This window comes from Aphelocoma coerulescens, chromosome 1, assembly GCF_041296385.1.
Source record: "Aphelocoma coerulescens isolate FSJ_1873_10779 chromosome 1, UR_Acoe_1.0, whole genome shotgun sequence".
NCBI lineage: Eukaryota > Metazoa > Chordata > Aves > Passeriformes > Corvidae > Aphelocoma > Aphelocoma coerulescens.
In genome coordinates, this window is record NC_091013.1 from 97,579,280 (window position 1) to 97,607,087 (window position 27,808).

A 27,808-nucleotide genomic window follows, 5' to 3' on the forward strand; every position below is an offset into this window, starting at 1 on the left:
AGCTTAGTATCTTCTGTGAATGTCATTACCATATCATTACTTTCCTTTTCTAGTCTGTAACCCAGGACTAACACCGATACCTTCTTGACCCCAAAAGGCACTTCCCTTAAACTGCATACAGATGTAGATAGCTAGCTAGATTTTTTTTTGAAATGCTGTTTGCTTTTCTTAAAATAAATGGTGTACTGGGAACTGCAGTGATATCATAGCAACAGGATGTGATTATGTAGGAGTCTGTACTGAGGGGTATTCCAAAAACTATATCTATATACATATGCATTTATTTGTATAAGCGTGCACACATGCATGAATATTTGTGTTAATAATGTATTTAGATGTAATTAAAGAGCAAAGACCTTAGTAATAACCTCAGACAATTTTTTTCTCTTTTACAGGCAGTTTTACATTAAAAATAAATTAGAAGTAACTCCATGGTGTGGCAGAGAAGCTGATGTAGTGACATTAGTGCTAAATAGAGAACAGCATCTGACTGTGCCTCCCAGACTCAGTAAGTGAAATAAGCTAAATTTGAATTTTGGTAGATGAAATCCTAAAAATCCAGCAATTAAAAAAAATATATTTTTAACACACTCAACATTGTCACACTTTGGTTTCACTGTCGTCTGGGATATTTTTTCACAATGACAGATACAGCTATCCAGCTCGTGTATATTCTGAGAAAACACGGCGTTATAACTTTCCAGCCGCGCGCTTGGGAGCGAGCGCATGTGCGCATTAATGCTCGCTGGGGCTCCTGCATCGCCATGATCTCCTGTGCATGCAGACCCAGGCACTCCCGCTCCCACACGTGCACGGGGGCTGCCTCCGTGTGTGAACACGCACATCTGCCTCGCAATGGTTCACAGCAATTTGCAGGCAGACATCAATAGGTGTGGGAATTACTTGGACACGGAAATTACTTGAGATCTATACGGAAGGGAAAGGGATGATTTCTGTGGGTTTGGAAGCTATTCTGCTTTTTTAAAAAAAAAAAAAAAAGTATCGCAGGAGTATCATTTTCTGTGCCTGTGGAAGGTCTGTGGGATGGACTGAGGGAACAAGGGAGAAAGTTGTCTCGTTCCATGCTGCAGGACATCACTATTCAGGGTTTATGCCTGCACATACAGGGAAGGCAGCACGTGCATATATGTTTGCAAGTGTGCTGGGGAGAGGGGTTTCCAACAGCCATTTTAACATATTTACCAGCTCCCGTTTAGCTCGCAGCTCCCACCTACGGTACTTCACCTGTCCGTGGCATATACTGCCTGCCGTGGCAGTACCTCCATTCCCTCTTCGCCCCTCCGTGCCCACCCCACCCCACGCTTTCTTCACGCATAAATCCCACTCCTGGCCGTGGCCGGGGGCTTCGGCTGCTCCCGTGGGAATAGGGCTGGGGGCTCCCCAGCCGCCCGGTGCCTCCCAGACACACCCCAGCCCACCCCACCCCTCCGCAGCCCGCAGTGTCCCCTCTCCCCTGTCGCCTCTGTACAGTGGGAAAGTCGTTGGGTAATTGGGTCCAGATTGAAGATTTTAATTATTCATGAGGCTGGCGAGGGACTTGGGGGGGGTGGGGGTGGCTGCCGGTGTGGGGGTGGGGTGGGGAGGTGACGAGTCAGGGAGAGCTGGTGAACAATTCTGGGAAGGGTAGGGAGGGAGGCAGGGAGAGGCAGCGTGTGCATGTGTGATGAGCAATAGCTGTGGACCTTCCAGTTGCTGCTAACTGCCCTGGTGTGTGTGTGTGCGCGTGTGCTCGTGTGTGTATGTGTGTGTGAGCGAGAGAGAGAGGGAGAGAGAGAGGGAGGGAGGGAGGGAGGGAGTGGAGAGGGTGGGGGGGAGAGATAAGAGAGAGAAGAGGAAAAGGAGAGAGGAGAAGGAAGGAAGAAGAAGGAAGGAAGGGGACAATACGATCATGCTGTGCTGTATGAGAAGAACAAAACAGGTAGAGCTTAAGATTTTTATATTTCTTTCTGTTAAGAAATCTCCCAGGCTGCTGGGTGTCCGTGGGGTGCGTGTCTGCCTGAGTGTGTGAGGGGCTGGGGTAGGGGCTGGGGTAAGGGGAGGAAATTTCAGCTGCTTTCAGCAGACGTCTCTTTTGCAATTCTTTAGCATCTTGCGACTGAAGGTTCTTTTCACACCCTGCAACGTGACTGTTTTGCCTTTACGGGGCTGGTGATGTGGGGAAGGGGGGTGGCCTACATGTACATTTGGGGGAGCTACCAGAATCCCCCCTCTATTCTTCTTCTTCTTATTTTTTTTTTTTTTAATAGGGGCAGTTATATTGCCTAGGATTTTCTGTCTGTGGTTCTGAGGGTGTGGATGGGGCGGTGGGGGGGGGGGGGGGGGGGGGGGAGGTGGAGGGGAGTGTTGCGGCTGGCAGGAAATGTGATGAGATCTGGCTCTACCTTGGAGATAAAGGAAGCAATTCTTCATCTTATGCCAAAAAAGAACGGATGCCCAGTGAGCCTTGATCCCTGGGCAGAATGCTCTCAATTGCTCCCGTTTCTGATGAATGGGAGATGCTTTATGTGCCTGTGCTGTGAGGTGGCTCGGAGGACAGGTGTATTCATTTTTTTGTGTTACAACAACCTGAGCAAGAATTAACCTGAAGGAATTTTTTTTTTTCCAACCTATTCTATAGTGAAAAATCCAATTAATTAATAACAAAAGCACTAGCCTAAGGAGGGGGAGAGGCATCCTCTTTGCAATACCCTTCATAGTACAACCAGTTAGACAACTGTGCACCAGCTGGTAAAGAGACAGAGGACCACGCCTCTGTTAGCTCCGAACTCGGGTGGGATAAGAGAAGCTCACGGTGTGAACCTGTTGGAAACCCGTTCATTTTCTTTCCTGGTACCGCCCGGCTTTTGCTATAAGGGAATTGGGATGATGAGAAGGTTTGGGTGGTGGCTAGTGTTCAGTGTCAGAATTTTTGTGTCCAAAATGATAATGAAATTAGGAAAAAAAAGCTACTTAGATCATTTCCCCCTCACCCTTCCCCCTTTTATTTTGTGTGAAAGCCCAAACCTGCTCCTGATTAAGAAAGCCTGTTTTGGCTGAACCTCTTGGACTTCCTCGGGAGGATGCTGGATTTATGCAGTTGGAACTTTGAGGCAGGAACTGACCCTAGATACCTTTGTAAGACATTTTAGAAACTTCCAAGAATTACGGATTTGTAGGAGCTCTGGTCCTTGTTCTGAGCACGAAACTCAGTCTTTAGGCACAGCACCATTCTGGTTACTTTCTTTATATATGCATACATTTTTGTGTCTTTTACAACGTAGCACTGCAGTATTCTGTTCACACGCTGATGTGAGTAACTACAGTTCCTGTGGAACAGCACAGTGTTGAAAGAAGATTCAGGTTAAAGTGTGTTTCTGAATGGAGATGTGTGTGTTAGCAAACGAAGGAGAAATTTGTAGAATAATGGGGAGGGGCAAGTGATTGGGATAGAAAGAGACCCTGCGTCATCCTGTGTTTTTCCTCATGCAGGTTTTTCAAATGCTTTGCAATTAATGATATGCTCACTAAAATCTGGAAGGAGGGGTTGAAGGCTGGGGAGGGGGGAACACGTTGCAGTCAGCCAGCAGAGCACGTTCTGGTGGCAAATACGGGATGAAAAGAGCAGAGGAGGAGAAGAAAGGCAGACGGAGGCAAAGTGACAGAGCAGTGGGTGGAGGTGCACTGCAAATTCTAAAATAAAGTCGGCGCTCTGGGGTTCTCTGGAGTCCGAAGAGAGCTACTGGGGAAGAGGGATCATTCTGCCCATACCGTCGCGGGTTGGGCATTAAAGCTCCTGAATGACATTCTGATGTACCTGCTCTTTACGTCTGTCTGGGTTTACTCCTGTCGTTGTGTATTCTGTGGTATTTAGCGATGCGTGGCATGCGGGTACCGTGCTCGCTCTGTCCCCGCTCCCACACGGATCCACCGCATGGTACACACCCCTTTGCGCGTGCACGAGCAGCTCGCAGCCCCGCGCTGCGAGCGCTCGCGTCCGTACTCCACGGATACGCACGGGCACACCGTGCACTCCTTGCACATGCTTTCCTGAGCCTCACGCAGCCACACAACCCGATTGTGTCTGCCCCAGCGTATTCGTGGGTATTGCTGGGCTCGGAGCCCAGCTGCTGCTCCTGTACCTGAATACACGCCACAATTGCCAAACTGGCAACACAGCAGCTTGCTCGGGAAAGCTGATGCTACACCAGAGAAAGCTCTGATTGGGAGAAGAAAAAGACCTCAGTTTTCAGCTTGTGCTCTTCCTCTGTCCCCACCCAGACCCTTTACAGAGAGAAGAAGATGGAATGGGTTTTTCAGCACTGGCAGGAGTTTTCTTCCCAAAATAGAAACAGCTCTCCTCAAATTATTTTTCAGGGGAAGTCCCTGGTGTCCCACCTTTCTGGCAGCTAAAGAGCAAAACGTTGAAATTACAGGCTTGGGCGTGGAAGAAATCTCTTCACATTTGTGTCTAGGTGTGCCTGTGTGTGTCTGTCCTCCCACCCTTCAGAGACAAATATGTTCACACACTCATACCTTGCAGATTATTCTCTCTTGTGGGTGCGATGCCAGTGTGAAGAGTGAAGTATTTGACTGACTGACTGTGCCCGCCCATGAGAGATGTAGATAGCTAAGTGTTGTCATTTCTGCCTACAGCTGACTGCAGCTCTGAATCTGAGCCCACAAAATATTCAGCTGAAAGGTAGTATAACTGAAAGGCTGGGTCGAGCTATATCTGAAAAACTGAACTCAACCTTTCCTGCCACTGAGAGATGCAGTCAGTAACACGCAGGGCTGGGCAGTGAGATAGGTGGCTAGAAATGCAAGTGTTGCATGCACTGCATTCTAGAACAGATGGACGTTATGGGGGTATGTGCTCGGTATTGGATTGCATGAGTGATTAAACAATAACCCGCAAGCAGGTTTCCCACTTGTGGGTGAGATGAGTCTCATTCATCACCAGCCATAGACGATGGCTTCCCTCCCATTCCGTCTTCTCCTCACCCCAGCGCCAGAGAGCCAGCGGCTGCAAAGGTTTAAACCTGCCACACCCATCAAATCAAAGGAGGGAGAGGGGAGAAGAGGCAGTCTGCATTTCTTCCCCCTTCCACACGAGCAGCATGAATAAACAGGGCTGTACCTCTAAAGATGCAGTTTAATGCAATTGGAGAAGGCAAAAGCATTAGGGAACAGTTCTAGCAATTACAGCCAGCCGGTGAAGTGGCTTGTCATTCCAGGAACTGCAGAGGTGTACAAGAAGGAGGAAATGGAGAAAAAGAGAGAGAGGAAGATGCATGCAGAGTTAAGGTTTTCTTGCCTCAGGATATTAAAATGTCTCAGTCTTCATTTAGAATAACTTAATCATACTGCACAATTCAGATGCTTCAAAACTTGCAAGGCATGGTCTTACCTTTAAACACTGCCGTGGACGGAGGAAAAGGGGTATTTTAAAGGACCCACACCTCTCCTCCCACCACTTGCCAGCATGGTGTAAATCACCACAGACTACTGACTTCAGGGCAGAGGCACTTCGTCTGCACCTAGGGAGAGTCTAGCCACTGCCTCTGCCTTTCTGAGAGACACTGAGCAGCTTCTCTGCTTCTTCCAGTAAACAATTGCTCCATGGAAGTTTAATTACTCCAGGTCCTTACTATTTCTCTTCCTGGGGCAATACCCCTGAGATTTCTACTGAGCAGGGTATCTCCAGAGAAACATCCCTCCCATCACCCTGTCCTCCACTGCCTTTGCTAACTATTAGAGACATTGATTTCTCCTAGATCATGTAATGTTCTTAATGGCACAGACAAGCCCCCCCTCCTAGGGAACTAATTGCAGGCAGAGATTCCAGTGGGAGAAGGACAGCCGTAGTGCTTAGTGGGAAAGAAACCAGTCTGTGGATCCGAATTGTCTGTAGCCGCTTGCTCCTGAATCGAAGTCCCAGCAAAAACCAGTCAGGCAGTACCTGCTGGTATACAGAAGCATCCCTGTCTAGAGGACTGCAGTGAATCTTCTGTGTGACCATGCCAGGCTGGGGATACGTGTGCAGCCCAAGGAACCAACATGTATTATCTGAGGACTTGTCCTGGCCCAGTGCTGGGGCTGCCTGGATGGTTTCAGAGCTGTTCCTGCCTCAGGGTAAGGAAGTGAGCTGTAGCTCACAGACTCTGCCCATGCCATGCTGAGGGGCTGGGCATCACTTGGGGATGAGGATGAGAGGGACCCCTCCTTTTGTCATGTGGCTTTGAGTGACTACAAGGAGAAAGTGCAAAGAGCTTTCACCTCAAATCCACTCTCATTTCAGGCCAGCTGTCCTGGACCCTGAGATTAGCTCAGTTGGTTAGAGCATGGTGCTGTTACCACCAAGGTTGTGGGATCAATCCCTGGGTGGTCCATTCACTTAAAAGCTGGACTTGATGATCTTTGTGGATCCCTTTCGACTCAGAATATTATCTGATTCGGGTTCCGTGATGCCATCCCAGGATCTAGTATCCGTTCTGTACAGACATTATATTTCCCTCTCCTCATTTCCCAGAGAGCAGGAATTTCTCACTGCTGGCAGCTGCCAAGTTGCAATGCCTTCTTGGGCAGGTGAACCAGGCCCATTGCCCCTTGCAAGATGAAGGCAGGCTGATAGTCTTGCATGATGCAAACAAAGGATGTGTATTCCTGCTTGGATTTGCTGTGTTTGTGCTGTGAGGCGTGTGCTCCTCATAGTGACTCATGTGCTCCATGTGCTGTCCATGGCAGAGGACATAGGGCAGAAGTGGGTTCTGCCTGATCTCTAGCAAGCAGACACGTGTCTGCTGAGGGATCGGTGCATTAACCAGTAAAACGGCAGCTATAGCCTGAAGATTGCCTCTGCTTTTGGCTGAGATAATTTGAAATAAAAGCACCAGAATCACAGAATATTCTGAGTTGGAAGGGACCCACAAAGACCACTGAGTCCAACTTTTAAGTGAATAGTCCCTGTACGATTGAACCCACAACCTTGGTGTTATTAGCACCATGCTCTATTAACAGAGGCTGCTGCATGGCTGTGGAAGGCTGCTGGTGCATTGCTGACTGCCATTTGCTCAGTGCATGCACTGCTGGCCCATGCCTCCTTCCTTCTGTACAACTCTCCCATTGTCCTTTTCCTGAACATAAATGACTTGTGATTACTTTGTTGTTTTGGGCTTCCTCCCTACACTGGGAGGGCTTTATTTGGATTTCAGAATGAACAATAACTCTGATGACAGTGCCAGGCTAAAGACACCTGAGGATGAGAAACCTTTTGATGGCAGGTTTCTTTTTTGATGCCCTTTGGAAGTCACTGTGTGCTTCCCCTGTTTGCTGTGAATCTGACAAGTCTCATAGGTAGATTTGGCAGCAGTCCTTACTTAGGATGTCTGCATCTAAGTTTTGAAATCCCAGTAATCAGTGTTGTAAAGAAACAATCATAACCCTGTAGTTCTACACAGAGGAATGTCGGGTTGATAAGAGGAGGTTGGTTATCCAGAAAGGTGTGGTGGAAGGTACAAATGCTTGCTGGTAGAATATCTTGCTGTGGGACTACCAGAGCAGGTATCCAGATGAAACACCTTTCAACATCTGAAGTCCAAAATCAAAGTCTGGAATCCATCCATATTCATTTAATCTATAATTCCAAGATCCTCCTGAGCACACCAGGAGGTGACATGTAACCTCAGAGCTCTGATGGCCTCATGTGGAGAAGGTGTTTATATTTCCTTAGGGCTCTCTCTGTCACCTGCTGAGTGTGTGTGTAAAACTCGATGGCTTTTCATGGTTGTGAGCACCACAGGACAGTATATAGGAATTGGTTTAAGGAGAGCTGGTTTCTCTTTCTGGCAGGGCTATTAACCTGCTTTCTGACTTGATCTAAGCGTACATTCTCTGACTGTTATGGCCATCTCTGCAAGATGCTTCTTTAATTGGAAACTAAACAATTAGTGTGGGGGAAAAAAAAAAGGGATTCAGAAGCCCTCAAGTGAGAGATGCTTTAGACAGGCAAAGCTCTGCTTTATCCATCCTCAGTCACTCCTGCAGTGCTAGGATGTTTATTAGCCCCTTGAGTTCCTTTAACACAAACCATTGATTTTCTTCCCAGACGCAGGCTTTATTATAATGGACCAGAGCCTGAGAGTAGGGCTACAACTTAGTTTTCTCCCCACTATTCACCAGAGTGGTAGCTCCTCCCTGACCAGCACAGTGATCCAGCCTACAATATGTGTATGGGGTGAAGGAATAGTGTAACGAAAATAGTGATTTGTTTTTAATACTGCAAAAGGAATTTGTGCTCTTGGAGTTACGCTGATCCTGCTGTCTCCGCCTGTTACTCATGCTGTCTCTTCTCCCCATCTGTTCTGCTCCTTGCCTTCCCCCTGCTCCCTTGACCATGCAGTCCTCCTGCCGCTCCTTCTCTCCCCTAGCTGGGTCCCAGCCCTCTGTTATGCTGTGTTTCTTGGGGACTCCTGCTGGCAGCATCAGCCACTACTGCCAGGGTCTGGCTCCCTTCACCCTTCCTGGCACTGGTATCCGAAGGAAAACTGGGTTCCTTCTTTGTGCTCCAGTTACTTTTGTATCTGCTCCAGTTCTCCACTTGGGCAGGAGTTGCAGCTGCTACAAATGAGCATCCCTAGGCAGAGACAGCAAAGTGGTGCATCTTCACCTCTCACCTTGCTGTTGGCATAGGCAGAAGGTTGCCCAGCCCCACTGGCAGCTGGGAAGGCTATGCAACAGAAGCAATGCAGTACAAACTAACGTCAGCATTCCTGCTTTCCTGATGGTTCATGCTCCTTCCAGGCTTGTCCCTTGGCTTCTAATGCCACTGTTGGGTGGCAGGCTGTGCTCCAGCTGTATTGTTGGCCCAAGACAGAATGTCCTGAACCTGCCAACCAGGGTTGGTTGGCATTTATGTCTCAAAAGGGAAGCCAGGATGTACTTACAGTCTCTTAAATTATGACCAATAAATGTCAGTACCGTTCATTACTCATCTTGCAACTGAAGTTTCTTGAATTAATTCCAGCCGTAATCACAGTATATCTCTATTTATAGAAAGCTGGGACATCTCACAATATTTAGGCATTCTCTCTGGAGGATACACCTTTCTGTAAGAGTTGGTAATTAGTAAAGCTAGAAGGCTCCAAAAGAATCTCACTTACTTGGTTTGAATGCCCTTAAAATTCAGGGGTGCAGGGGAGTGTGTTTGGATCTGAACCCCTTCTCATAATTGCCTAGAAGTGCTACTGGGCACTCAGGAACTTCAGGTTTTTTATTAATTTGGATCATTTCTAGTAACTGGTAATGTACAGAATAATTTTCAGTTTTGATTACCCTTATAATTGTTAAGACTATTATCAATTAGCATTCAGTTCATCAGACTATTGAGTGGAGTCTAATCCATTTATTTTATTAATAGCATCCAATGACCTTATAAATCTGCAATGTTAAGTACTCCAGGGTGTGCAGGTTGGGCACCATGGTACTATGCTGTACTCTTTTGCAGAAGAAGCCAGTCATTTATATTAATTCAGATTGAAATCATCAGGATGTAAACCACAATGGTTTTGAACTGACCATTGTTCTCCTTGTATCATTCCACCTTCTGTCTGCCCACAGCTTTAGGAGTAAGGCATTCAGTGGTGGATTTATAAATAATTTAACAAAAAGTCACCTAGGTTTAGAAGGGTAGACATATAGAAACAAGTGTCAGTTGCTGATTTGCTGACAGTAAAATTGCAGCCATTTGGTTTCATGTGAGAGTGAAATCACCTGCTGAGCAAATGCAAGGAGGGCATCACCCGCTCGTCTGTGCCTGAGAAGAGTGGTGAAGCTGGGACACAGTACTGGAATGATGGGGAACTGAGGCAAGGGGGCTTTTAGAAGCTGGACCAAAGTTTACCCCCAGCAGGGCCGCTTCACTGTGTTCCCTAGAACTGGGGACACCTTTCACCTTACCTGGTGTTAAAATTTTAATTCTTGGCTTGTTATGTTGGAGAACTCAGACCTGCATCTTGCAACAACCTGGATGCACAGGCTGAGATGATTCTGTCAGAATGGAGGCTTTGCCTGATAAACGGTGAAAAACTGTGACTTTAACCCTTCCTGCTGTTTGCATTTCCAGTGGAAAACCCAGAAGAATTTCAAGTCCTGCATAGAATTTTGAGGACTGACAACCAGAACAGAAAATTGATGTTTAATATTGACTGTTAAAATTGCAGTAAAAATCATGATAGGGATGCAACCAGTCCTGCCTAAAGCACATCACTGGCAAATGGCCTTTCCCTTGTATCCTAAATTCCACTCAGAATACCATCTAGAAGAGATAAAACCCTAAGGAAAGGACAAATGGAGCAAGGAAAAAAAGATCTCCCCCCAAAATAACTGAAGAACTGAAGCCAGCTGAAATCTCCATGAGGTAAACAGAAATTGGATAACTTCAGAGAGTAGTTAGCAAAGTTAATATGTGAAGCAGTACTTGAAGCTCACTCTTATATGGTAAAACTGGATATGCAGCAAAAAGAACCCTCCATTATGATGCTGGTGCACAAGATTCTGTAGAAGACAAAAAAAAAAGACAGATTAGTGAAAAATGACCCCCAATGACTCATAGGAACTTTTAGCAAATCTTCTTTTAAAGCTCAGTTAATTCTTACTTATATTCATTGTTTTCTTCCTTTCAGTGGTATGGTTCCACAAATCAGGAAGAGATACTATGAGACAATGCCTTATCTTGTAGAATTTCATTACTCTTTCATCAGGGTGTGACTGTCAAGAGGAGTCTGAAATGTATCACAGTATTTTACCATTGTTCTGAACTGAGAAATAAGGGATTGTTCTAAACTGAACTACGTTCTTAGAGGTGTCTGTCATAGGCTATAGCACTTTAGAGCTTCCTTCCTTTCTAACTGTGGAGGTGCCTAAAGCCCTCAGATAATTGCACTTAAAACTGTAAAGTCCCCGTAACATTAAAAGGCTGCGTACTGGCATGCCTAGATGATGATCCTTAGTTTTATAACCCATAATCAGCTCAATACACAGACAAATAAAATATTCATTGAGCCGAGCAGGAGAGTGAAATAATATCATCCTGACCCTCTCTGTTTATGATGCTCATGGAGAGGAGGGAAGAGCTATGGTTGAAGCTTTACATCAAGCATTGTCAACAAGGCCGAAGTATTTTATGCCCATTTTGCATATCTTCAGTAACATGATCAGCTGCAAGCTGATGGTTAAAACAGTTAACAGGAGCCACAAAGGAGGAAGATCAGGATCTAGGAAAAGGGCAGAACAAGTCAGGATGTACTGATGTAAGATGGTTCTTTCAAGTCATCCTAGCTTATTTACAAAGGTGAAGGAAGTAATCTCTGAACCATAAGCTTTGAATGCTTTGAAGACTCATGAGGGCTGGATGAGGTGTCAGAAGGCTGAAAACAAGCAGAAGATAAGAAATTGCAGACTACCTGGTTTAACTTCATTCCTGGGAAAAAAAAAAAGGTGGAAATAATCAAATAAAGGAGATTATTAGGAGCCAGCACAGATCTGTCAAGAGCAGATCACGTCAAACTAATTTAGCTTTCTTCTGTAACAAGCCTTGTGGATACAGAGGAAGTAGTTGTCATACCTTGTCATTTGTAAGGATTTTGACATTATCTCACAGTCTTTTATCATAAATGAGGCAAAGAAACATGTTCCACAGGAAAGCATTACAGCAGGGATGCAGAACTGGTGTAGATAATTTTACTCAATGAGCAATTCTCACTGATTTCCTGTTGCAACGGAAGACTCTATTGAGCAGGTTGCCACAAGCTTCTGCTGTGGCCTGCTAGTGCTTCATATTTTCATTAAATACATTGTACTTTATATTACAATTTTAACCTGGATAGCTGTCTAGAGGAAGTGTTTTATAAAATCTACAGATGGCATAGACCAGGTATAGGCTGGGGGAAACAGCTGTAATTCAGGAAAAGCTTGTCAAGCCAGCAACCTGGTTTGAACAGCATCAGAGTGAATGTGAAGTGCTCTCCCTGGGAATGATTAATAAATTGCAGCCAGTTGTGCATGGGAGACCACAGGCTGTCCTTCAGGAGGGAAGACAGGGTCTCTAGAGGACCACAAGTTCAGTCTTAGTCTAGAATGTCGTCCTGTTGCCAGGAAGGGAAACAGCATCCTACCAGGCTGTGCAAGTGGGAGCACAGGCTGTCAGATACATCTCAGAAGCCTTCAGCTCTGATGTGCACATTTAGGACTCAGCTGAAATGTCCTGCCTTAGTCTCGTACTGCACTCTAAGGAGGTGTGGTCCAGCAAGAGGATGTGCAGACTGGGATAGTGAGAATGGCTTGAGGTCAAAGGAGAAAAGACTGAAATAATTAGGGTTGTTTGACCTAAGAGGAATAAGGCCAGAAGTCGTCCAGATGCTAGTCTAGCAAGTGCAGGAAAATAGGAGTAATCTGTTCTTGCTGCCCGTGATGTATAAAACTAGGAGTAATGGTCTTTAATGGGATGTCCAAAAAGACTGTGATGCACTGGGATATACTGAGTAACTATGGCAGCTCCAGTCACTGAAGGGCTGTAAGAAGTACCTCTGGACCAGAGGATGGACTAAATGGTCTCTTGTGCTCTTTCAACACTATTTCATATGATTATTATAAAATATTCACCAAATCAGGAACTGGACCCAGCCTGTCCTCTTGCAGATGTGTGCTTAAGCAGTAGGATATAAAGTGATATTTACTTCTGTATGCTCTCTGTCTCTGGCCTGATGCTTATTTAATTCTTCCATGAGAAAAGCCAAGGAGCTTAAGCAAGAAAAGCTGGGAGCAGCTTGCTCTAAAAAGTCATTTGTGGGAGGGAGGTAAGGCTTGAGATCTTTTCAGGTGCAGTAGAGAGTTGAATCAACATCTTCAAAAATTTAGGGAAGCTAGTGTGTCCCCTGAGATAGTGAACAAATACCTATCTACTGCACGCTGTCAGAGGGCAACTAGAGTTGTTTCTTTCAGTGCAGAGACTCTGGGTTTGGAATCCAAACCAGAAGGTACCTCCCCAATAACCAGAGAAAGATGTCTAAACCCAGACTGTTTAGATGTCACTCTGTCTTCAGCATTTGTTATAGGCAGGTTCAAAAGGCATTCACTTGGTGTGTTATGGTACTGAGGTGCCCAGTTCTACCCATATTTTCTAGTGGACTTAAGACTATGGCATCAGCAAGACATCTCACCTTCTTCCTAGACTTAGCTCCAACATCCATCTCCTGAACCCAGACATCTGCTGGAACTCCACACTGAAGTGCCCTTTTCATCATCTTCACAAGAGAATTATTACAAGGGATTTATCAATTGGTGGCTTCTTCTACCTGCCTGACATGAATTGTCTCAAAGCATTTCTATGGCAGTCACTCAGAAATTGCCAACTGGAGTGCTGTACTCCTAGTAGAAGTCACCTTCAGTGCTTAATCCCCTCTACTGCCATTATGATGTGTCCTAGTGGTTGCTGGGAATACAGAATAAAACATACTGAGATAGAATATTCACCTTCACTGGATGTATTCTCTTGCAGGAGAAGAGCTAGTGCTGCATGGGAATACAGAAGAACTAAAGCTGATCTGTGGTATCTTCCAATATCTCATGCTAAATCCATACAACCCTCGGGAAGATAGCCTTTGTTTATTCCTAAGTCTTTTCACAACACAAGAGGGGGAACAAGACACCCTGCCTATAGTCAGGATTACCCAATTTCTGGCAGATGAGATAAATTGCAATAGTCAAAGACAATCTCTTCATCTACATCAAACTTTATTGAGCTTTTCCTGTTTGGACAAGAATTTTCTTGGTAGGGGTCTTCTTCAAATAGGCACTGTGGTTTTTTAATTTATTTGTCTGTTGAGATTAGAGGAATAAAGCTTTGAAAGTGCAAAGAATTTTGCAACCATTTAATAGGTAACAGTTGCACCTTTATAATACAAAGGAGAATGTTATGATTTCAAATGATGACATTTCCTATTTTCTCCCTTTTTAGTTTACATTTTAAAAAGAAGATTAAACACCTTTATTAAGCATACATTTAGTTTTCAAAGTCAAACACTTAGAATGCAGAAAATTAATTAAAAGGGTTGCCTATCCATCTTTAATTTGTCTTCTCTCATGAATAGACATAAAAATGTGGTTCTTAATTATAAGATCAAACACTAGTGCCTTTTTTTTTTTCCAAAGGATCCCTGTCTCATTCAGTGCACAGAATGGAATATACTTCAGGACTGAATGAGTTTTGCCATAAACGAAGCTGATTTCTATAGGTCTCCTGTTTCATTTACTGCCAGTGATGAAGGTTATGTATTGAATTGGGCAGGGGGCTGTTCAAAAACAGCAGAATGGTCTCATATTTTGGCAATTGAATACTGCCCTGAAGAATTAGGCTTTTTCCTGCCTTTTGTCACAAGTTCCTACGTGATGTGAAAAGACCACATAAATGAAGTTTTCCATGGGTGGCCACTAATTGGTGTGTTCTCATTTTCTGGGTTCTCAGTTTGAGACACCTGGGGTCTGACTTGCAGAAGTGCAGAGCTGGTATTGTACGGAGGTTTGCTGTCAACACACACAGAGCTGGGGAAATACTAATCCACGGCATCACAAATTAGGGACCCAAAATTCATCGTTGCTCTGGCCATTTTGACCTTAGCCACTTTTTGTTTGATTTTAGTGTCTGCAAAATAGAGATAACAGCCCTACCTATCTCTGTGGCTCCATGGCTACCTATCCATTAAGGCTCGTGAAGCAATGAGATATTATGGCAAAATAGCACCACAGAAAAAGACCATGAGGAAATCAGTATTCTGCATTCAGTGATGGGTTTGAGTGGTGTGTGGCAAATAAGGCACCTTTGGTGTGCTTGAAATTAGGATAACAGGAAAATACTGAATTGCTACCCAGTCTGGGAGCTCGTCTGTCCTTTGTAGTCGCTGAGGTGGGGGACACTTTCAAGGAAAAAAGATACAATAAAGACTATTAAAAGGCATCTGTGCAAGGAAGTCAAAGTGGAGTTTCAGAGGTAATCTCCTTTTTACATTTTCCTCTTCCGCTTTTAATGTGTGCCCAGAAAGATGCTTGTAAGGCAGGCTTTTTATGTAATACATGAGCCCCATTACTTTTGACTTGTGCCTGTGAATGATGGGTTGCAAAATAATTGGGTAAAAATGGGCCAAAGGTGTTATCACTGAAACTAGTACTACACTTTTCATTGATGTTGGAGGATGTCAGCTTAGAACCTTAACAAACCAATCCTGGAACACTCTGGTTAATATTCCATTTGTATGTGAGGAAACTAGGCACAGAAGAAAGTGGAATAATCTGCTGCAGTAATTCTGTCTGTTTTCTCTGTAGACAACTAACAGATTTTAAACTAGCATTCACATTCCTTGTGAATGAATTAAAGTAGAAAGGACAGAAGAAAGATAGGTTTGTTCCTCCCTTCTTCCCCTCCCTTCTCCTCACCTGGAATAAGTAGTTTGAGTAATGAAAAAAAATTGTTTGCTTTATTTGCCAGTCGTTTTTTATTTGTGTCTGTGGGGTGGGACATGTATCTGCCTGTGGGACTCTGTGGGAGGATCTCGTAAGGAAGAACTGGCCATGAAGTAGTGGAAGCAAGCAGGTCTGTGCTATCCTAGGTCTTGTATTCTGAGCTTGTGCTGTGCTCGTGAAGTTCAGACTCTTGGTTCCTGCCCTGGAGGATCTCCAGGTGGGGAGGGTGTGCTCGCACCAGGGTCTGGATCATAAGCTCCACATGAGGGTGGGCTTAAGAAAGAGATCAGAGCCTTCAAACTGCACTTAACAGGGAGCCTGAGAAGAGGCAAGAACCTTGGTGGTACACTGTCGTACACTTTTATTGATGAGAGCCTTCTCCATACTCTGAATATACTGTTGCTATTGTGGACACCATGAATATTTGCATTGCCTTTCTCAAATCTCTGGTGTATAAGATGGGAGACAATTTTCTGGTCAGGCACAGGTGAGGAATTTTTCCTACCATGGTTACATGTGCTGGCTGCTGCTGAGCTGTTGTGTTGCCTCCTAAGCGTCTGTGTCCATGAATTATCCCCAGAAGAAAATTTACTTCTCCAAGGGGTACACAAAGCAGCCTAACATGCTCAAGGGAGAGTTTTTCTTAGGAGAGACTGAAATGGAAATACAGAAGTCCCAGTACAAAAATTCATTAATCTTGGGGGGGGGGGGGGGGGGGGGTAAGCAGCTCTTGGGCACTGTGTAAGCATGGAAGAAGAGTAGTGACTATGGCTGTTGTCCTGAAATGTGCCAGCATGGCATTACACTGTAAACACACCAAATCCCTGGTCATGGTTTGAAGCCTATGCCTTATGAGGACCCTTGTCTTTTATTTGAGGACCTTCTGCTGAGATTTCCTCTGTGGTAGCTTAAGAGACTGTCCTCCTGCTCCTCTGGAGTTAAACCTCTGTCTGCCAGGACTGGTGCAAAGCTGATAGTCAGGACAGAGCGATCAAAAGAGAGATTTCATGCAGGCAGTGTTGGTGGCCAGAAGAGAAGTTCTTGTTGGCAGGTCTGGAGGAAGGACACTGTCCCTCTGCCACTTCAGAATGGAAGTGGAGAGGCTGTCAGTGTAGGGAAGAAAGAGACCTTGTTGCCAAGTGAAAATGTGGTTGTCTCTCTGGGCCAAACCTGGTGCATGTTTTCCAGGAAGGCAGTGGAAATGTAGATCTTCTGTTAGCTTTTGTGAGATGGTGGGGATTTTATGGCCCCTGCTACTCCCAAAGCAGATGGTCTAACTTTGCAGCAACCCTTGTGGAAATATGCACTGCCACAGCACAGAAATTGAGGGGGTGGTAGAAAACGCACCGGACTAGGTCAGGAGATAATTTTAGTGGAAATATCTGTGACCATGGGGCTTCACTGGCTTCTTATCCCTCTAGAAGGAGAAGAACTGACCACAGCAGATAATACTGTAACTTGTATTACAACTTCCACCTGCTCTGGAACTTCATGAAGGGGCTTTACCAAGCTAAGGTCAGCCTTCCCATCTCACAAAGTGCAGTAAGGGCCCCATTGGCAGGGCTTGCTTGCTTCTGTTCTGTGGTTTTGACCTGTCCCTGCAGAGGGAAAAATGTGCTTCTTGTTAAATTCATCCAGTTCCATCTTTCATGTACGATTCATTTTCTCTCAGCTTCACACAGCATGGTATCATCGATGCTGATATCCTCAACCTGTAATTTTTCAACTTGTCTTGGGTACTTGCCTCTAAGCTCTTCTTGCTGTCAGGTGCAGCAGACAGCAGAGGATGCTGAGTACCTCTAAGGGATACCATACAAAGCAATTCTGCTGTTTGGAAATCCATTTGTGAAAGCTGAGCAGCACAGAAATGCCTGGAGAAGTTAATCAGAATTGGAGATAGGCACAGTTTTTAAAGAAAACACAAGCTTCAAGTACTGTGATGTAAGCAGGAGGTCATTTTACTGCCAGTGGCAGTGAAATAGTGCTCAGTTATACAGAGCATGGAAAGTGCTAAACAGGATTTCTGCCATTCCTTTGCTCCACTTTTATCAACGCCCTGTGCTTCTGCCCTGCAGCAGCCCTGCTATTCCAGCTCTGATGTTCCAGGGTAGCTATGGAGCTGACAAAAACTAGGCAAGGGTATAGCTGATCCTTTGAACAACGTAATTCTCTGTTCAGTAGCTTTTTTGTACATATTAAATGATTAAATCTTCAGGGGGCTTTTCCCTGATGCACTAATTGTGCATTCATTAAATTGCCAGATAAGATGTACTTTCTATTAATTTATTTTTTGCTAAGAAAAACCCTTCATTTTCCACTGATAATCCTGCCTCACCTAATTCAGGGATGGACAACTTGTGGCTTTGGACCCAGAGGCAGATACTGAGCGATTGACATATAACTCCCACAATGGAATCACAGAGTCATTTAGGTTGCAAAAGACCTTTAGGATCATCGAGTCCAGCCTTTGTCCGATCAGCACCTTGTCAACTAAACCATGGCACTGAGTGCCACATCCAGTCATTTCTTGAACACCTCCAGGGGTGGTGACTCCACCACCTTTCTGGACACCCCATTTAAATGTGTGGCATCCCCTTCTGTGAAAAAATTCCTCCTCACGTCAAACCTGAACCTCCCCTGGCGCAGCTTGGGGTTATGGATATATATTGTATTACTGCCAGCACACTGCTGATGTTAGGACTGCTTTTTTATCAGTATCTCCCAGGGTCTTCTGAGGCCACCAGCTTCCTACAAGCTCTGGGACTCAGCTGGGCACCCAGCCTTATCCCATCCCACACTGGATGCTGGCACCCTGGGGAGCCATTGCTTGTTTCTGCCTGGGAGCTGCTTGTTGAAATATCCCTCACCTTGCCTAAGGTACTGGATAGGAGGTTGACACCTCTTGGAAATTGAAAGTTGTTTTGGGTTTTTTGGGTTTCATACTGATGAAGCCAAGAGGTTTGAGCTCCCATGATGTAGTTAATTACATTTTAAAAAGTGAAATTTGGGTAAGAGTTGAATTATCTCACATTATTGGGAGTGGAAATAGACTTCAGCAGCAATACGAGCTAATATATGTGTGATAAAGACCACAGAGAAGCTGTGTTAGAAGAAAGTTATTAAAGATGCTAAAGCAAGTATAAAAAAATAAACCAACACTGGGAATGTAGTTGCCTGTGCAACCTCAGTATGGTCTCCTCTTGTGAATGCATTTCAGCACACTTCTAATAACAGGAACACATTTTTCTTTTCAGGGATTCTGACTGCATTCGGGTCATAGAATGGAGAGTGCTCACTTAATGAGCAGTTATTCAATATTTTGAATTCTCATAATAAGTGTGTGATCCCACAACATTGCTTAATAATATTCAAACCTTGTTCTGAAATCAGAAATACTAATTTTCTCCTGAGCTGTCTTGTGATTCTGAGCACATCCCTAATATCACTCAGTAAATCTTTGCAACACCCATGTGAGATAACTGAGTATTTTTTCTCCATTTTTTCAGGTGGACAGCTGAGGCACAAAGAGTTTGGTCAGCAGGATGCCCTAGTTTTATGTCCTGAATTTCAGAAACAGGGCCTGACCTTTATTCATAGTTTTTGTTTTCAATTGCACATCTCTGAAAGCATCTCCCATTACTGTCAGCTGCAGCTCTGAGTGCTCGGCACTGCTCCAAATCAGACTCAAGGTGTTTGAAGTCAGCTACTCAGATGCAGAACTTGTCAATAGGAATGACCCCATGATAAGCATGGGCCAAGATAACTGAGGAATCAGCAGCAAAGGTGGGGCAGGGGTGTAGGACCGTCATCTGTCAGCTGCCCCTGGGATCCTCTGTTCTCCTTTGCCAAACTTTTCCCTCCTGCATTTTAACTTTCCGACTTCCAACTGCAAAAACTAGGACCAAGATTTTAGTGTAATCCCTTTATACCCCAGAGTTTCCTAAGCTCCAAATATCCAGATTTCCTACTAACGCTTTAAGTCTTCTTTAAGCTACTTTGTTTTACTTTGCAATCTCGCAGCAGATATTTACAAGCCTTTTTCCAAACAGTGGAAGGGTGGTATTAGGTAATTTACAGAAGTGTCCTAACAAATAAGATTTATATAGGCAGGAGCCTAGCAGGATTTTCAGAGAGCCTTGGTGTCTAATTTGCACTGGTTTCAATAGGATTAAGGCAATGAGGCATTTGTTAAGATCCCAGCATTCCTTCCTTAAAACCTGGCCCTTTAATTCTTCTTTCAGCCAAGTTTATAGGGAACCACTAGAGCTAAAGCATAGAAATGTATACTAAAATGTTAATAATTCATGGTAGAGTTCTGTGAGAGTACAATCTGTAAAGCAGGCGTCTTGGGGGAACGTGTTATATTTTCTTCAGGCTTCAAAATAATTGCTTCTGCAACCAAAGGAAATTACATGTAGGAAGTTTTTTCTCTGCTTTGCACTGAAATCAAAGTCTTAGTCACCTGAAAGCCCCAATAGGTGCAATTCTATGTAAGTGTCCTCAGATATTCTAAGAATCAGGCAGATTCCAAAACCTTGGTGTTTGGTTTGAGAGAGTACAGAAAGTGATTGTACATTCATAACTCATTCTTTCTGGAAAGGATCAAATGAGTCTCATTGAATTTAATCTGTTTGAAAGTATTCTCTATCTAGGGTTCATTTCTGATTTAATTTCAGAAGGATTTAGTGAATTCATTATGCAAACTGACAGGCAGTGTATTTGTTGCAATTTGCTCACTTACTCCACTATGTTTATACATGTGTGTGTTTCTGACATGCAGTTTGTGGTAGTTGTACAACATGATTTCCCCTTTCTGACTGGGAAGGAAGGGAAAAAAAGAGTTCCCCCCCAAAAAAACAAAAGCAAAACCAAAAAACCAACAAAAACCCAAACTGAAACCAAAGCCCATCACACTCCTGGGCTAAAATTTTAGGTGGATAATCATTCACTGTAATGCAATTTGCATGATTTGTGCCTATTTTCCTGACTGAGGGACCAGTTAATCTGAACAGTATAGTACAATAAATGACATGGCCTGGCCACATAATGTAGACATTTGCCTACCATAATCTGGGTTGTTTGAGCAGACCTACGATTTGCTTGACTCCAAAGGTGTGTCTTATGAAGGACTTGGTATTTTTATTGTTAACAGGTCAATAAATTGATCTGGCAAGAACCAACCTTGTCCTGTGATTTCCTGAAGAAACAGAATTCTGTCTTTCTACCAAGAAATAGCAGTATATTTTAGGTGGTGCTAGGGGAAAACAAGCTGGCTGCTGTAGTATCTGAATTGTTTTTCTCTGTAAACCAGTGTGCTCCTTATGCCCTTTCAACACACTCTCATTGTCTTGTCTGCCATTGCTTGTTTCATTGCTTCCTTTCCCACACCACAAGGGAGATCCATCCATAGGATGTAGAAATAATAATGGTTGTCAGCATTATAAATCCTTATGCATTTCGGTTTTTCTTACAGTGGGCACCTCTTCCTTCATCTGGAAGGAAGGACGATAGGAGTCCTGATGGAAACTCTTAGAAACAACTGAAGAGGGTTTGACATTCTTCCACTCCCTCTTACTTTTCCTGGCTGCTCCAGCTGCTTGACATCCTCAGAAAACTCGTAAATGTGCTGAATAGCATTAGAGGGGAGCTGACAGGAAATGGAGCAGTCAGACTCAGGACAGTGTTTACCAACCTGTGTGGATTGCTAACTATCTATAGGACATGGCCATTCAGAAGTTCCTTTAAGCTATTTTTTTCCTTTCTTTTTCCCCAAATCCTTAGCTATTTTCAGCTCCACCTATTTTAATGGCTGTAGCTTTTCCTCCTGCCTTTGGGAGTCTGATCCACACATTGATTTATTTTGAGCTATATTGCTAATTACTATTTTTGTAAGTATAGTGTTTCATTATTCATTAAAGCTGGGGAGACATTTTAGTAATTTCTCAGTAGAACAAATGTAATTTAGTAATCAAGTAAGATATCTGGTTAGGGCTTAAGAGGGCTAGGAGGAGTGATCTGACAAAGAAGGATGGTATGACAAGTGAGAGCTGTTGATATGTGAAGGGGTGTTACTAAGAAAGCAGAAACAAACTAAAACATAGACAAGATGCAGGGGGCTGGCTGAAACTCTGGGAGCAATTCTTTAGTTCAGCAAAGGAATAAACTGCCACAGGAACCCAGAAAGTCATTTTTGGAGCAAATGTCCAAAGACTGGTCAAAACCACTCCTGCAGGTTGGATGAACAGAATCAACCCTGCTGCAGTGTACAGGGAAGGTCTAGAGGACCCTGGAGATTTTCAGTTATTTCCTCTTTAGTGTGTGACAAAGCTGCTCAGTGTGAACTGGCCCTTACTGAGAGAAGAGGAAACACTGCCCATTTTCTGGTATAGATCATCTGTGCAAACTTACCAGTGCTTTCTGTCTGGTTTTGCATGGGTTCCTGAGGGAAGAAGGTTCCTATTCCAGAAACCCATACATCCTTCTCAGGCATAAAATCGTATTTCCATATCAAACCTGCAGCAGAGTAGAAAGAAGTGGAAGTAGCTCTGTGCACTCTGCCTTCCCAGCCATCCTAGGAGTCCTTATCAGGGTCCCTTTTCCCTCAACTGCTCTGCCAGGGGGTCACTAAGTAAAGTTCCCCACAGGCTGGGCTTCAGGGGTATCTGGATGTAGAGTACAGTTCTGCTACAGATGTACCAAATGCAGAGTCATCCAAACTGTGTGCCTGGGGAAGAGACGTTGCAATATGCAGTGCTTTGAGGCTACTGACATGCTTCTTGATTGAAGAATGGAAAAAAACCTAGAAGACCTAATGACCACAATATTAAATACCTATTGAAGCCCTTTTTTAATAACATCTTTAAAATGGGAAGCCCAGGGGGTGAAAAAATTGAAATAAATAACAGTTGTCCTGCAGCAGGAAGATCAGGAGAAGATCTGGATGACTCTTTGAATATGGCTGTGATATACTAGCCCTTGTAAGTGGTGGATCCAAAGACTTGTGGCTTTTTCCCTCGCACATCTATTCAGCATGTTCCCTTTGGCTGGGGGTCTTTATAGCACTAAAGTAGCAGGGTCCACAAAGGGTTTTTTGCAGCAGGCACTGCAGGCTTGCCTCCCCCTTCCCCCTTTTCAATAGGGTTGAATACAGTAAAGGAGCAAAGTAGGAAACAAAATGGCTCAAAGCCACATGTCCATTTCCCATAGCTCAGTGCCAGGGTCTAGAAAAAGTGACTAAGCCCTGGGGCTACTGAGTCTCATGTTCAGGATCTTCCCAGTCAAAACCATGCCTGTACTCTGGTGACAACCTTACCTGAAGAGGGGAGAGGGGTGCCACTCAGGAGTGACAGCTGCAATCACAGGCCTGATTCATCAGTTTTACAGACCTTGGAGTTACACAAACTGGGCAGCCAAGCCCAGATTGTTGGGTGAAAGAAGCTGTGTCATACACGTCCCCTCTGGAGACCTTTTCAGGTTCTGGCAGACACTTAAGCCCCCTTTCAGGATGTTCTCATCCTGCACTGACAGGAGGAAGTAGATAAGATAACTTAAATATTAAATATTGCACAATACTTTACTGAGTTACACACCGTGCATTTGAGGTTCTTGCAGCACTACAAATACTAATTTAATTATGTTCAGAGTCCTCCTGGAACTTAACAATGTCTCCAGTGGAGCAGCAGACCACAGAGGTCTTGTAAAAATTATCCCTAATAAAATGTCATTGGAATCAATGAAATGAAACACCACTTTCATCATCTGACATTGCTTTTGGCACTGGACTTCAAATAAGATTTTCGTACAACCATTTGTTAATAAGTTGTACAAACTTTGGGATAGAAGGAATAGAAAAAGATGGTCTGGGTCTTCTCACTCTTTTCTGTAAGTCAGCAGTATACAAGAGCTCTTAGTGGGACCAGTGACCTGTCTCCTGTATTTGATATCTCAAGAGTAGGTCTAACTCTTCCTTGTTCTCACCTGTACTGGTGCCTAAGCAGGGAGGAGATATGGATCTCTCTCCTTCTTTCTCTGCTTGTACTGTAAACACGTATGAGAAATGAAAAGTAAATGTAGGCCAATAATAATTTCCCATAAGGTTTTCTATAAGGTCCCTGACATCCAAGGCATGGAGTTGCTGTGAAGAATTCAGATTCATAAGAGGGGTCCCTGTCTTACCCACTGCTTGTGGTGAATTCATAACAGGCTGTCACAACAGTCCTATCAGACACCTTGTAGAAGATCTGTGGGGCAAATGTCAACACCAGTGGTACAACTGAAGTAAAGGTGGGTGGAGACAATGGCCAGGGCAAGCCAGAGGATGCAATCTCTGGGTCAGTCAAGCCCCAATGGGCATGAAGATCCACAACAAAAATTAATAAACTGAGCATCCATGAAGATCAGATCCATCACTCAACGCCCTCATTCTCTGCCTTCCAGCAGCTAGGCTGACACCTCGTCCTAGTGAAGTGGAGGCTGGTGTTAACAGGGTCAGGAAATCCCATGAAGGAAGAAGCAGAGCCAGTAGGGCTAATCTGACTGGTAAGGAGAGGCCACGCCAGTGAGACCTGTTGAATCCATCAGAACCAGAAGCTGAGAAAAAGCCAGCTGCCCCAGTGAGAAGACAGAGTCTATAGCAGTAGGTAGAAGCCTTTGCAATGGATTGCTGTGGTAATGGGGATACAATATCATGGTGGACACCGAGTTCAGCTCTGCAGTGGGGTTGTGGGATTGGTCTATTTGGAACAAAATCTGAAGAGGCTATGAGAGAGGATGTCTTAGGCAGAGCTGTTTTAAAGGCAGTTTATCAAATTGCATAGATCTGCAACTCTGATTTTTTGGGTTTTGCTAAGAGCAGCTCTGATGACTTGAAAGATTGTATGGTGCTCCTCAGGGAATGGGGAAGCTGTTGGCTAAATGTGATGCTTGAGTCTAGGCTCTTGTTCAAGACTTGCAAAACAAAAGGCAAAGGTGGGACCAGGAGGTTAAAAGAACAGTAAGAAGGGCAATACTTACTTTACTGGCCTTGCAAGATCCCAGTCAAGAATCCCGGTTGCTGCCTTCTTCAGCTCACCCTGTAATTTCAGCTGGGATATACACCTTTGTCCCTCCTGAAGTTTAATTGCTGTGTGTGACTGAAGGCACAGGTGGCAGCCACAGGATTTCACCCTGGCCATAGCTGCAGTTCAGGAGGAGAAACATCTTTTCTTCTTTGTGAGGGTGCTACGTATAAAGCAGTGGTGGTGTCACAAAGGGCCAGTCCTGCCTGACTAACCTAGAGGTTTTCTCTGAGGGAGTGACTACACCAATGAATAGGGGAAGGGCTCCAGATGTCACCATCTGGACTTCTGCAAGGCCTTCAACATGATTCCCAATGACATCCTTCTCTCTAAACTGGGGAGAGAGACTTGATGGGAGGACTCTTTAGTGGGTGAGGAATTGGTTGGACAATTGCCTCCAGAGGGTAGCGGTCAACAACTTGGAGTCCCTGTAGACACTGATGACAAGTGGTGACCTTTAGGGGTCCGTATGGGGACCAGTGCTATTTAATGTCTTCCTCAGTGACATAGACAGTGCACCATCAGCATGTTTGCAGATCGACAGGCCTGAAGGATGGGATGCCCTGTGTTCCCATGGAAGAAGCAGGACACAAGCTACTGCTTCCTGTGGAAGTCATTCTGGAAACCCTGCATAAGCCTGGACTCTGGGGAATCTCAGCAGCTGTCTGCCCAAGATCTCAGGGGAGCAAGTCTGAGCAGTAAAATTAGTATTAGTAAATTAGCCTCTGTGCCCTGGGTGCAGCTAGATCAGAAGCAAATGTGTCCAGCTTTCATGGGGGCCGGCACTCTGAGCCACTAGAGGCTAATAACAATTCCCTGAAAAATTTTGTGGAGTCCAAAACTAAGCAAGCGAGGAAAAAAAAAAAAGAAAGTGAGAGACAAAAGGTAGGAAGGGAGAGACATTGATAATTCTGTGTTTTATTACCTGCTCATGGTCAGCAGACCATGGATTCAGAGTCTGAAGACGCTACTTCAAAATAATCCACAGAGCAGCAACCATCCTTGCCCAATCTGCTCCAAACACAACCAAGCAAACCACACAGTTGGAGCTTAAAAAGGTAAAATTTCTCTTTAGTCCAGTGGCATGCAAGCTTGCATTTCTATCTAAGCACATCTGCATCAAAAATCGGCTGTTCTTTGAATGGACTTTTCTAATCAAAGCATAGTTCAAGGGAAATTTTTCACCTGGTTCTTCTGCTGAATTTCTTCAATGTGGGCTGTTTTGGGAGTACATTTACACGGTCAGCTTGGACACCTTCCTGCTTCCTTTCTAGGCTTTGATCCCTTGATCTGAACGCCTGCTGACTGGTTCCTTCTGGAGTGACACAAGTATTTCCCTCCAGAAAGGAGACTAGACACAACTGACAGTACAGTATGCACCAGCATCCAACCTCAAGCAAGAACATAGATGTTGATTGTGCCAAACACTCAAGACCTTCGACACAGTCCCCACAGACCTTGTGCTGTGGAGTGCCCTCATGCACTTAGGCCACACTCCAGGGTATACACACACCCTTGGCATGAACTATAGAAGCGCCCCCTTAGCAAGTTCCACCCCAGTCCTGTCTCTGAGACTCTGGGTGCTTTAAATTGAAAGATGAGTGAGTGCAGCCTATGCCCCACAATCACCAAAGTGCTCCACAGAGACCAGAACAGACCCAAGGCAAGCGTTTTTCCCTGTGAGCTTCTCTGCTCCAGAGATCATGAACATCATCCTGAATGTCATCCACTTTCATCCCCTTCAGGGGCAAGGCTCTACTGTCTTTCACCCAGCCTGCAAAGGCAATGTAAGCAGTACTGAGTGCCTTTTTCCATCTAACTTCTTGAGCTGTTGAAGCTTCAGGGTGGTAGAGAATTGACCACCAGCTTGAGAGAAACAAGGTGACAAACAGAAGGGAAGTCACAGAACAGGAGGGGAGAGTATGGATTTATTAAGAAGGCTCACTAGAAATATCTAAATAGGTCTGGCTTAGATTATTTTCTACCTCTCTTTTCAGTCACTGTACACGAGTGAATAACACCCAGCCATCTGCCTGTCATTATCTTATTTTAATCTAGGCACCAGAAAATAGAGGGGAAGTTTCCTATATGTGAGAGGATCTTGTAGAGCAAAGGGTGGAAACTCCATTGTTAGAGGTTTTGAAACTGGAGAGCTGAAACCCTGCTAGTTATACCCTGGGGAACAATCCTGCTTAGGCCTTCAGAGGGATGAATTAACCTTTTCTTTCTCAAGGGTGTTTTACCCGCCATCACCGAAGTCATCCTGGGAAAATAAAGGAACTCTGTTTGTTTCCTCACCTTGAAGACAGGTTGTGCTGACAGGTGCCATCCTCTAGCCAGGTGTCTTCACACCATTTAACTGGGTTAAAAAAAGCTGTTCTGTGTGCTAAATTGCTTCCTCACTTCACAAGGCGTGAAAGCCTTTTCTCCCTTTCACGTGTCTGTGCTCCACTCCTTCTGGGGAGACAGCTGGTCTTTTTTTTTTAATACATTCTGCTCCTTAAATGCCATCTCTGAGACAAATCAGGTCATGTGGAGCCAGGCCCATGAAAAACACTGAGGACTCAATCCTGGGAAATCACTGGGAGCTGGGTGCTTAAATTTCTGTGAGTCTAGGCCCAAGTGACCTTGAGTAACATCAGTATGAACACACGTTGAGTTCCAGTCAAGAACAGAGCATGGGCTGAGAGGCATCTTAACCCCACAAATAGCACAGGTGTTTGGGTGATTCAGCACTAGTTCACCTAAACAGCTGAAGGAGAAGTTTCCACACATACTTTAGCACAGGTGTCATGAGACAGGAATGACTTTTGGCCTTTGTTCTTTGTGTGGAGAACACAGTTGTGGGGGTTTTTTTGTTTTTTTGGGGATTTTTTTCTAATATAATAATAATAATAATCATCATCAGGTATCATATTTCCCTTGGGTGAAGTGGGTGAAGTGGGTTATTGATCCATAGTGGTTCTGTGGATGTCCAAGCTCTGGACAGTATTGATGCTTTGTCTGGTGAAAGGTGTGTGAGTCCTAAATCTGGGCTTCCAGCACACAGATTTCAGAATACTGGGAGATGGCCATGTGTATTGAAGGGCTCTGGGATTTGGTGTCACGTTTAAGAGGAGCTCCTAACTAGGGACAGAAAGGAGCAGGGTACCAGGGTGACGGCTGAGCTCATAGCATGGCTATAGCATACAGCAGCCTGATCCTAGGATGAACATTAAGGTGGGTGATACATGCCATATATT

The 27,808-nt window shown here is 44.5% G+C and overlaps 1 protein-coding gene across 1 annotated transcript in view; it reads left to right on the top strand.

Moving 5' to 3' along the window:
• Positions 1–1,852: 1,852 nt before the first annotated feature.
• Positions 1,853–27,808, top strand: part of GAP43 (growth associated protein 43) — a 52,956-nt gene continuing 27,000 nt past the window's right edge. The window contains exon 1 of the mRNA XM_069031673.1: positions 1,853–1,939. Within this exon, the coding sequence (XP_068887774.1) occupies positions 1,910–1,939 (30 nt within the window). The 5' untranslated portion in view covers positions 1,853–1,909. The remainder of the gene's footprint in view (positions 1,940–27,808) is intronic.